Consider the following 12354-nt stretch of genomic DNA (forward strand, 5'->3'; position numbering starts at 1 on the left):
ATCTATGTGGTTCTCTGTGCAACTTCACTAGCTTAGGTCAATCACGGAGGTGCAACTACGATATGTACGGTCGTCAATGGTCATGCTCATACTCATGAGAGCAAACCCAGCTTAACTGTTGGATAGATTTGTTTGACTTGTGGAAATCTTAGGTGTTTGGTAATTAGTTTGTATCTTAGAAAAGGTTTGTGTGTGGGAAAAAAGCAATACTTTGCTTTGGTTCTTCTTGGAAACATATCCAGGGTGGCCACTCATTTTACATTTTCGAATTCCCGCATTTTTCCCGACATTTTCCCGCATGATTGCAACAAATTCCCGATTTGAATCAAAATGCTGAAAAAGTTGTGAATTCACTTCTGAAAAGTTTTCAGAATCTATGTAACGCGTGATAAACGAAATACAGTTAAATCGCAGTATTTTCCCTGAACGTAAAATAACAATACACTGGGGTCGCTTTTTACGCGGGTTGTTTTTATGCGTTTTTTTTAAACGGGATATTTTTACAATAACGCGGATTTTTTTACCCGATTCGAATGATTATTTGTACGCGGTATCAAATAAGTTAAGTATAAATTTATCGAATCTAATCTTTTAAATGCGGTACAACCAACCGCGTAAAAAGCGACCCCAATTTGAAAAAAAAAACAATTCAAGCAAAATATTTTTTACTCTTAGGTTTAGTAGTTTTATGTTTACCCTTAGCTTCCCATGACTTTTTCCGATGATTTGAGCAAAGGAATTTTTTTTTTGTACGAAAAGTGCTGTTTTGTTTGTTGTTGTTCCCCTCATAGTTTGTTAGTCCATCTAGTCCATCAAAGTTGCATCTCTCTGGTCATCTGCCAACATATTCAACTTGTTTGCATCCAGCGCTCAAAATGGTCAAACTGATAAAAAAAATGATATTGGGGACCAACATTTCTAAATAAGTGGTTTCGAAACTTAAAAAAATAACCTGGAAATCAGAGTAATGATCTTAAATTATTATTTTTCAAATTGAAAGTGTTTTACTGCACGAACATGTCTTGCAGAAACCGTTGAAAAGAAAACAAAACTATTTTTAATTTCTTTTAAACTTCTCAAAAATAAAAAATATTTTCTAAAATTTTCCCAAATCCTTTTTATTAGGATATTTTCTAAAAAATTTTTGGTTTTCATTTCTCCATGATCATCAATGTACAGTTTACATTATGCAGTTTTAAAAAAATACATTAATATTTTTCAAAAATCAGCTCTTTGGAATGTTTAATTTAGAATATTTTTAATACTCAACTACTGTCAACAACTTTGGCGAAAACATCGCACCAATCAAACAAATTGTCTGGTTTCGAAAAAAAAATTCAGATATTTTAACCTCTTCCGTGTTCAAATAATCAACGTTGTAACATTTGGCAACTTAGAATTCAAAAAATAAGCTTTTTGAGATATTCAATCAATTCTTTTCAACAGAACTACTATCTACAGCTTTGCCGGAAACATCACATCAATCAAGCTAATTATTTTGGCTTTTAAAATATTTAAAGTATTTTTGTTTATTGGCCACAGATTTAGTAGCCAACTGTTTAGTGCACAGGGCGATTACAGGGCTAGCACTACGATCCTGCAGACACTAAAGCCTGTATCAGACTAACCGTTGCAGCGGTCAACCGCTACCGTTCCGTTCTTTTTCGACCAATAAGAACACAGCGGTCGACCGTCGCTTGTTGTTGTTGCAAAAAATAGAATCTTTTCTATTTTTGCCGCTGACCGTCCCCAACGGTTGCCGGCTGCTGTCATTGACATGGCGAAGGCAAACCAATCTCTTCACACCTACACAAGATCACATACAGAGACTTGACAAATGAAAATGTGTGCTTCTCTTTTTGGCACACACGACAGCCAGTCAAAACATTGATAGCACCGGCAACGCTGGTTGGCGATGTCAATTTTCGACCAACGCACACTGGCAAAAATGAATCCAAATTCCCACTAATTAAAAACCGCTGGGCTGGATACCATAAATATAGCATTTCTTATGTAAAATTGGCCAATAAATCGATAGGTGATATTTTCATTCTGTGCAGGGCATATTTCCAAAAAAACGCAAAAATATGATGAAAAGAGGCGAAAAAGACCATTTCCCGTGCCCTGTCCAAAATTAAACCATCGCCAATCAATTTGTTGATCAATTTTACATGAGAAATGCTATATTTGAGGTATCCAGCCCAGCGGCTTCTAATTAGTGGGAATTTGGATTCATTTTTGCCAGTGTGCGTTGGTCGAAAATTGACATCGCCAACCAGCGTTGCCGGTGCTATCAATGTTTTGACTGGCTGTCGTGTGTGCCAAAAAGAGAAGCACACATTTTCATTTGTCAAGTCTCTGTATGTGATCTTGTGTAGGTGTGAAGAGATTCGTTTGCCTTCGCCATGTCAGTGACAGCAGCCGGCAACCGTTGGGAACGGTCAGCGGCAAAAATAGAAAAGATTCTATTTTTTGCAACAACAACAAGCGACGGTCGACCGCTGTGTTCTGATTGGTCGAAAAAGAACGGAACGGTAGCGATTGACCGCTGCAACGGTTAGTCTGATACAGGCTTAACAGTCTCTCTCGAGCCGAGACACGAACCTACGACGACTGACTAGTTAGGCCAGCATCGTAAGACCAGTTACAAAACAACAAGCACCTCCGTAAAACATTTATTTGTGTTGTGCCGTGTCAAATAAATGTTGAACAACAAAAAAGCATGTAAAAAGTCGTATGCAGAAACAAATAAAATAAATAAAATGTTCTCTTGAAAACCTCGCAAACGATTATGCTGTTTTCTAAGAGCATTTCTGATTGTATTTACCTCAAAAATAGTTTTTAACAGTTAAATTGTATAAATACGAATTTAAAATATGTACAAAATTTAGTTTTAAAAAAAATCCAAAATAATGTTTGCTCTATTTTGTGGCAAATTTTAATGTTTTTTTTAATTAACTGCTCCGCATAGCAAGTTCATCTCAAACCCAAATTTTCACCAGCATTGAGCTTCTAAGCGGAAATGGTAGCTAGTTTCGCTGGAGTTCGCCAAATATTTCTTTTAAAAGACTAGCTGAAATAAAAATCTTTAAAAAACTGGAGAATCAGAACTGTGTACCACTTATTTTATCTTAAATTTGTTTATTCAAATAACTACTAATAACTAGTAATGTTAGTAAGATTGTACAGTGAAACTTATTTTCCATTGCTACTAGAAATTGAAACAGTTTCTATCATACATATGAGAATTTATGATTGATTCTTTCGCTAAAAACGTTTTCTCGACAAACTGGCAACCTCCATTCCCAGACTCCGGACCAGTTTTCGACCCAGGTTTTAATTCGCTTTAAAATCTTGAGAAGTCCCACAGAGTCCATTCATTTTTTTTAGATAACACCAGATTTCGACTTTTTATGCTATTCTAAGACATTTGGTGTCAACATTTATTTCATTTGAAAAACAGGCCTGATAAAAGTAGTCAGCTGATCAGCGGATCAAAAAAAGCAAGTATAGTGACTTTTTTGTTAAAAAATTGACTGCTGAAGAAAAATGTAACTTTTAATGGATCAACTTGCAGTTCTGCACTTCCAACTTCTCCATCATTTGTAATTGTATCATACACAATACTTTGAAAAATCCTGGTAACAAAATCCCAATTAAAGAAAGAAATTCCCGACTTTTTCCCGCATTTTTCCCGATGCAATTTAATTCCCGACTTTTTCCCGCATTTCCCGTTTTCCCGATTGAGTGGCCACCCTGTATATCGGAAAAAGTAGAAGGGTGGTATTCAAGACACGACCGCATGACGTTGGACTACGGTATTCTTATATTCCATTAAAACAAATAATAGAGAGAATTGCAACTGTAGTATTTGCTGCAATTTTATCTAACAGTGCATTTCTGAATGCTGGAACGTTAAAACGTTATAAAACGTACTAAAAGAATGGATATCTTTTATTTAATCGCTGTCATTTCATACATATTCGAATCAAACCTTTGTTCGTAGCTGCACTACCAAGACAATCATTTAATTGAGCGAATTGGTAAAATTTTCCTATCTAAGCAAAAAGCAAACTTAACGAAACTATCTGAAATTGGAGCCCAGAACGATTCAAACGAAAATTTTGAATTTAAAAATTGTTGGACATTAACCCTTAAATGATAGATTAACCCTTAAATGATCATCTAAATACATAAAATCTTTGTAACTGCTCTTAAACTAACAAATATGCATAAAAAAATTGATAGATTTACTTTTTAATGTGCAAATATTATCATGTTGTTTTTAAACAACACTGTGACTTTATCGCAGAATAAAGTCGAAACAATTACTTTTGTTAACAGTATCTTTAAAATTGACCTTTTGTTAGTATAATTACTGATAATTCAAACATTTTCACTAACCACTAACCTTATTTTAAAATTTATTTTCAAAGACAGTCAGCACCAGTCGGGAATCTTATTCAATTATTTCTAAAAAATACTAAAATACGTATACTTTAAAACGTTTTTAGTAGTGTTGTTTTAAAACAACATTGCGCATTTAAGGGTTAAGTCGATAAAACTCATGCTAGGTTAGCTCCAGCCCAGCATATAGCTTCATGTGTTAAAAAAAATACGTTTATTTCAATAACCTTATATAGCTAGAGCTCAATTACACGTTTTTCGGTAGTTGTTATCAAGGTTTTGGCGAGTGACAGGAAAATATCCTAACTTCTTCAATTGTGATTCAGAGCATTTCTAATTGTTTTGTAATTTTTCACGATAGCGACAAGTTCGTTTCTTTCTCTGTGTGTGAGAAACAAAATCAAAACCGCGCACCGAGAAACAAAAACGAAAATTTAATTCATGCTCATTGAGAAAACTTGCAACTCTACCAATAATTTATGATACTCAAAAGAACCTGTTTTGATCTAAATGAAATTTCTAGTAAATAAGTGTTGATCATTCATAGGCAGTAATTTTTCCTCGATGAATTAAGACTGGGTGAAGAAGTTAAAATCGCTGCTGTTAAATCAAATTCACAACTGTGTTCGTTAAGACGTTTTAATATTTTTAATAACAATAATATCGATAAACACCCGCTATAGTTATCCACACACATTCTATAACTATCTATACACACGTAAAAACTATTTATACACACGCTGTAGCTTTTTATACACACATGCTAAAGCTATCTATACACACGCTATTCCTATCCATATATCCGATACAACTATCTATACATACGCATAAGCTATCCAACCATATGCTATTACTATCCATACAAACGCAATAACTAATCATTACACACGCTATCCACACACACGCTATAACTATCCGTACACACGCTGGATATACACGCAATAGCCATAATATGCTACACATGCTATGTCTTAAGCAGGTATTAGACGAAGCAAACATTTGCTATTTTTGGTACGAATTTTATTTACACAAAATAAAATCCGTACCAAAAATAGCAAATATTTTCTTCGTCTAATACCTGCCTTACACACGCTATAGCTAGCAACAGCTCTAGCTATCAATACACATGGGTTGGTTAGCTATCATCACTATTATCGCAAATGTCATAGCTATGCAGATGCACATACGCTATATGTGCACACTGCACACACACTAAATGGAGGTAGCTTTCCTAGTGGCGGTGCTGGCTCGTGCAGTTTCTGGCTGTTTTTACCCAAGGATATCTGAATTGGATTACCGCTGGTGGGGTCCAACTCAGATCGAAGGGGAACCGAACTGAATGAAGAAATGCAGCTGCCCACTACCTCCGCCGCTGCTGCCTGATACCACCGCTCTGGTTCTGCTGCAGCTCAGTTCCGCCACTGGAATCAGTCACCTCTGCTGATTAATCAGGACCGTTCTAGTGGCCTTCCACTTGTTAACTTATGACTGCTATGAGACGACGCAGGCTATTATATAGCCCAAAGCAAAAATCCATCCGCGAGCAAAGGAGAAGCGAGCTTGTGATTGGTTGAATGTGCACGACTTTTAACACAACTTTTAACTAGTTTAGTATCGAAAACATATTTAAATTATTATATGACAATCTTGCGCAATATTTCCCCTATCAATCAAGCCATTGGTGTTTAGAATCTGTTCAGTGGTAATGATAAAAGAAGCATTATAAAACGGTGTTGAAACACCTGTTGCAACTACCGAAAGCGAGCTCGCTATTGGTTGAAAGCTGCGAGACTGTTTACAAAGTCAGATCGGTTGTATCCGTTAGTGTCGACTGTGCTTGTGAAGAGAGGTGGTGATTGGTTGCTCGGTATGATTTAGACAATCGATGTGATTTATCAATTTTTCAATAGTGTATCTCGAACAATAGGTTATTTTTGTTACATAAATTCAACCGTAAAAGAATTTCTGATCGGTTGATGCCAAAACCTCGAAATTCTGAAAAGAAATGACTGATATATAAGCGCTCAAAACCTGACCACTTTTCCCTGGTTTTCCCTGGTTGAATTACTAGATTTTCAAATTCAGGTGCCTAACTTCGATATAGACGTTAGTCCAACGTCAAAAGGTTCTTGTGGATTTCTTTACTAATTTATGGTCTTGGGAAAGTTATTGGAAATTCGTGGGAAAAATGTCTTTTGAATATATGACAATGTGTTTTTTCTACATCAAAATGTTCGGAACGATTTTCGAGAAAAAATAATATACAGTCGCCGTCCGATAACTGCAAGTCTTTTAACTGCAACGCTTTTAAACTGAAAGACCGATAACTGCAACAACTTTACAGTTATCGGGCCGCAATCCGTCAAATCTGAAGTCAAAGTCATGACATTGGAGTGACAAATCTCGCGGGGGGATTCTAAATGCATTCGAAAATGAAAATTGTTGAATTTTTTGAAACATTTCAAAAGAACTTTTTCATTTTTCTAATTTTTTTTTGGATATCGTTTACTTGTTGTCTCTTCATTCTAGATGGGAGATTATAGATCTCCATTATTAATCAATAAAGCAAAATCACCAGGTTATGTGGTTCACTTTCCGTAATTATTATAAGAGAAAAAAAATTCCTTGTGCATTGTTTGGTTAGCTTTCACTACTCAGTGAAGCAGTGCATAGTAGATCACAAACAATATTTTGTGACCTAGCGTTAAATAGACCATTTTAGGAACTGACAGGTGTCACGGATCCTGTTGACATTGATGTTGCTTTTACTGTTGCGGTTCCGAGCTTTCTGTAAAAATTTTATTCATGAATTGAGTTCAGAAACGTCTCGTAAAATGGTCTTCTGTAGTAATGAACTTTATCTTCGCCTACATATTGGTTATGTAAAGTAGTTATGTAAAGTAGCAATAAATTATGATGCGGAAATATGACTATCAAATTGTATTTGGTTTGAAAATTTTTGAAAGCGTCGGGTTTTATGAAAAAAATATTTTCGGGTTCGGGTTTGAAAATGTCGGGTTTGGGTATGAAAACCCGAAACCCGACTATAAAATCTATGAAATCTCGGGTTCGGATCGGGTTCAGGTTTCATGATTTCGGGTTCGGGTCGGGTTCGGGTTTCAAAGAAATAAAATTTTCGGGTTCGGGTTTGAACACAGGAGTTCGGAAAATCACAGGAGGGTTGTGTGCAAAGCTACGACCGCAAGGATGAAGTAGAATACTTTTACAAGAAAGAAATCCCGGCTGCTTGCGTGTCAGTCATTTTTTAACTTGTTCAATTCAATATCGGATAAGATACCGATCACATCTTAGCGTTATCACTGACAGTGCGAATAAAGTATCCCTTGTGATAAAATAAACAGTGAAAATGATTTAAAACTCAAAACTAGACGGCTTATGTGTTGTCAAAATGAGTCAACATTTATAATTATTATATTTGATGTCAACAGATAAAATTTTTACCCCAATGACAGATTGAGATTAACTAACAGTACAATTAAGCTAACAGAAAATTGTCTTAAAGCTATTCTTATTGCTAATACGAGAGACATTAAAATCGAAAACAGCATAGCAACGATTAAACACACGGGACATACTGCGCATTGGTTCATTTAGTCCGTAATTAGTCCTCGAGGGCTCAATGTGCAGAAAAGTGTGTGAGCGAGTATCACGGCGCCGTGTGTTGATGTCAAGTAGACCCAAAAGAGTGTGACAGTCGATGTTTCCCTGCAGTAGATCGCCAACAAAGCAAGCTTTAGCTACATTTCGTCTCGCTTCTAACAGCTCTAGGTTGATGAGTTTGCAGCGATCGGCATACCTAGGTAAGTTGAAGGGGTCGCGCCAAGGGAGTTTACGCAAGGCGAAGCGAACGAATTTCCTTTGAACGGTTTCAATCCTATGTGTGTCGTTTTGGTAATAGGGAGACCAGATTACCGCAGCATATTCGAGTACTGGACGTACAAGAGCGCAGAATAGTGCCTTTAGGCAATAAATATCGTGGAATTTCTTTGAAAATCGAAGAATGAAGCCTAACTGGGACGATGCCTTGGAAACGACGTGCGAAACGTGTTCCTTGAAGCTCAGTTTTGAATCCAGCAGCACTCCCAAATCTTTTACTGTCGTCTCACGCTTTAGCTCAGTACCGAATAGCGAATAGTTGTGATGGAGAAGAGTGCGCTTACGGCCAAAAGAGATTGCTGAGCATTTAGTCACATTAAGAGACATCCGGTTGATGCAGCACCAAGCACCAAACAACTCCAGTTGTTGTTGTAGGAAGAAAGCATCAGCGTGATCCTTTATGACGAGAATAACTTAAGGTCGTCAGCGTACGATAGCTTGAAACATTTGAGAGTGTTGTTTACGTCATTATGTCAAGAAGAAAGAGGAAAGGGCCGAGATGGCTCCCCTGAGGCACTCCAGATGAGACAGAAATTGGCGATGAAATAAAATCACCAATCTTCACCGACATGTTCCGGCCGATAAGGTAAGAACGCAACCAGGTCAGCAAGCTATTGTCGATGCCCATACGGTCAAACTTCGCCAGGGCTATTTCGTGGTTCATTTTGTCAAAAGCAGCGGAGAGATTGGTATAGATGGCGTCTATCTAATGTCCATTTTCTATTTCTCGTATGATAAATGACGTGAAAGTGGCTAAATTGGTTGTAGTTGATCTCTTAGGCATAAAGCCATGCTGTTCCGGCGAAATGTTATGCGAGTACCTTGAGAATAATGTTTCAAGAACAATAATCTCGAAAAGCTTAGAGGTAGCGCACAATGCTGCTATACCGCGATAGTTTGAAACCGTGCGTTTGCAGCCTTTCTTGTGTACAGGAAAAACAAAAGAATCTTTCCAACAAGTAGGAAAAATACCAGATGATAACGACAGATAAAAAACAGTTGTTAGCGGAGTTGCGAGCGGGCCAAGGCATCGTTTCAAGATTAGCGACGGAATTCCATCTGGGCCGCAACCTGTCGAGGATTTGATTTGTTTACCTGCCTTAGTCACCATTTCACTAGTGATGGACATTCGTAAGCTAGGGGAAGAAATTCTAGGTACGTTATTAGCGGCAGTAACGATATCTTCAGCACTTAGGGTCTCTCTAGTAAATACGCTGCTAAACTGCGAACGAAAGAGGTTTGCGATACCGGGGATTGAATCCGCTTCGTTTGTACCGTTGGTCATGCACGAAGGCAGTCCAGATTCTTTCCTTTGTTCGTTGACATGATACCAGAAGTTTCTCGGGTTAGGCCTGAGGCGTTGCTGAAGTCGGCCAAGATGAGTGTTGTGCAAACGCTGGTTCAGTTCTCTATATTCATTGTTCGCATGGACTTAGCGGGCTCTGGTTTGCTCGGTGCGATGCTTGCTGTGTTTTCTGAGTGCGGATCTTTTAATTCTCTTAAGAATTCTCAATTGTGGATTTGACCAGGCGGGTTTGACAGGTTTCCGACGATTTTTACGTGGCACGAATTGATCGATGGCATATAGCAAGATGCTAGACAGAGTTGATGCCGCCGAATTAGCATCAGTATCACAGAATGTCTCCTCCCAATTAATACTTGCAAGGAACGCGTTCATCTCGTCATAGTTACCTCTACCGAAATCGTACATCACGCTATCAATAACTTCATTGAAACTATTTTTCAGGTTTACTGCCAATGTTATTGAAAGAGGAGGATGGTGTCTGCATTCTTTTACGAGAGGCACAGGAGCGCGGGAGACTGAGCAATCTGAGCCTATTTCCTCGCTGATAAAGCAAAGATCAAGGGTACGTCTGTTGCTGTTTTGAATCTCATTGGCCTGTTCAAGACCTGCTGTACAGTAGCCATCGAGCAAATTGATTGAGGCCGGCCTAAACGAGGAGTGACCAGGATCCGGGAAGAGGAAGCCATGGGAGTCTGGCACCCAGGAGATTTCACGCATGTTGAAGTCGCCAAGAATTACGATGTTATCTCTGGCACCCATCTGGGAGACAATCCATTCGAGCGAACGTAGATGCTGCTCAATAAGGCTGCTATCATTCACGCGATCTGGTGGAATATATACGATGCAAATAAAGTACGTAACTTCGGAGCTAGTAATCGCCACCCACAGATGTTCAACTGTTGATCCCTCGGGAGGATTCAATATACGAGACTCGTAACAGGACCTCACAGCCAACAAAACACCACCACCTGAGCGCTTATTGCTGTTAGTCGATGATCGATCTTGACGGTAGACCGTGAATGAATCATCAAAAAGTAGAGTGGAGATTGTGTTGTCGTTGAGCCATGTTTCTGTGAAGGCATAGATGTCGTAGCACGCATCGTTGCACGCCAGTTGGTAATCTATCACACGAGAGTTGATGCCACCAACATTTTGATAATATATCAAAAGTTGAGGAGGTGTAGCGACAATCCTGGGAATGGAGAGTGCGTCAGGTCGAGAAACGCTGTTAAACAGTGAATACTTGCCAAGACTGGCAGTTTGGAAGCCCGTTTCACCAACACTAGACCCAGGGCCAGGACGACTTTGAAGGCGGGAACTCGCAGTTGGGGATTGACGCGAATCAGCGGTTGACACGACTGGGCTAGGTGGATCCAGGGCTTCCATACTGCGGTGTGACGTGCGTCCCGGGGATGATAACTTGTCGGCTGAATAGCATAAATGTTGAAGGCTTGTACGAGATACTGGTATAGAGCGTGGATGTAGATCGAAAGCAGAGTGACTTTCGTGAAGAATTGACTGTCGCATTGTCCCAACACTCATTACAGATGGGAGTGTGAAATTTGAAGCGCTAGCGGTTGGGGGCTGACTGGAAACGGAGAAACGATCAGGAAGTGCTTGTTCTACGAAGAAGGAATACTTGCCTGGAGAAGCAGGCTGGAGAACCTCTTCTGCAGAATCAGTCACAGGGCCGCGACGACTCCGATGAACGCTGGCAGCGTAGGGCACGACTGTGATGAAACGAGAAGAAGTCTCCATAGTGCTTTCTACGATGCGTCGCGGCAAACTTGCTGTGTATGAGCAGCCTATTCGTCCATTGCTGCTATGTTTGGATCTGGTAAGATGTTTAGCGGGTCGTACGATGTAGGTTTCGGTTGCCAAAAATTTTCGCTAGACCTGTTATCGGAGAACTCGCGGTAAACAACTCCCCTAGGCCAAGTAGAAGTTGATAGAGCTTAAGTTTTTAACTCAGCGTTCATTAGTATTTTAAAAGAAACAAAAGAAAGAGTGTTAATATCTCTTCCCTTCGCCACTAGCCGAGTAACAAGAATGTCCTCCGTTCCAAGTCGTTTTCTAGCTAAGGCGGTTACTTGTTCCGCAGATACCTCACGAGCGATCCGCGAAAGGTACAGGCAAAATTTAGGCCTAGCTGCAGGCACAACTGCAATTTCGGTGGAGGCAGAGAGCGTGCTGCCCGTACCGTGCAAGAGCGGTGGTTTACTGGACCGGTTTGCGTCAGCATTGAACAGTCGGCAGGGTTTGGTAAATCGAGAATCGGTAGCGGTGTGTCTAATTGATCTTGGCGTAAACGAATTTGAATTCATCAATGTGGCAAAGTTCGTTCTGATCTTCGGCTTTGAGATTCTCCATAATGCCACTATGAGTGTTTAATGCTTCTTCTAAACCCGCTTCGTGAGCAGAGCGAGCAGTATTCCTAACACGAATGTCTTTCATCAGCGATGTGCAGGATTTGCACAGCCAAAATAATTGTGTATTTTTCATCACATCCTCGAATGCGACAGCAGCGATACCAGTGCATCTGGGATGGAATATAGCAGAGCAGAAGCCACGGCAAATAACGTGACCTTCATTAATGTCGTTAGCGCACGAATGGCAAATGAGGGACATCTTTTTCTCAACTCAAAATAACACTCCCAGCACGAGACTACCGAACGTAGAGAAACTATGGTTGAATGTGATGGAGCGCAGTGAATGAACTGGTGTACAGAACTACGGTAGCAGAG

At 39.4% G+C, this 12354-nt stretch overlaps 1 protein-coding gene across 1 annotated transcript; it reads right to left on the reverse strand.

Moving 5' to 3' along the window:
- Positions 1–10190: 10190 nt before the first annotated feature.
- LOC129725919 (uncharacterized) lies at positions 10191–11308 on the reverse strand. Its single transcript, XM_055682361.1, has 2 exons — positions 10497–11308; positions 10191–10434 (listed from the first exon to the last, which is right to left on the reverse strand). The coding sequence occupies exons 1-2, from the start codon at positions 11150–11152 to the stop codon at positions 10422–10424; spliced, it is 669 nt and encodes a 222-aa protein (XP_055538336.1). The 5' UTR covers positions 11153–11308; the 3' UTR covers positions 10191–10421.
- Positions 11309–12354: the final 1046 nt, after the last annotated feature.

The sequence above is a fragment of the Wyeomyia smithii genome, chromosome 1, assembly GCF_029784165.1.
Source record: "Wyeomyia smithii strain HCP4-BCI-WySm-NY-G18 chromosome 1, ASM2978416v1, whole genome shotgun sequence".
Lineage (NCBI taxonomy): Eukaryota > Metazoa > Arthropoda > Insecta > Diptera > Culicidae > Wyeomyia > Wyeomyia smithii.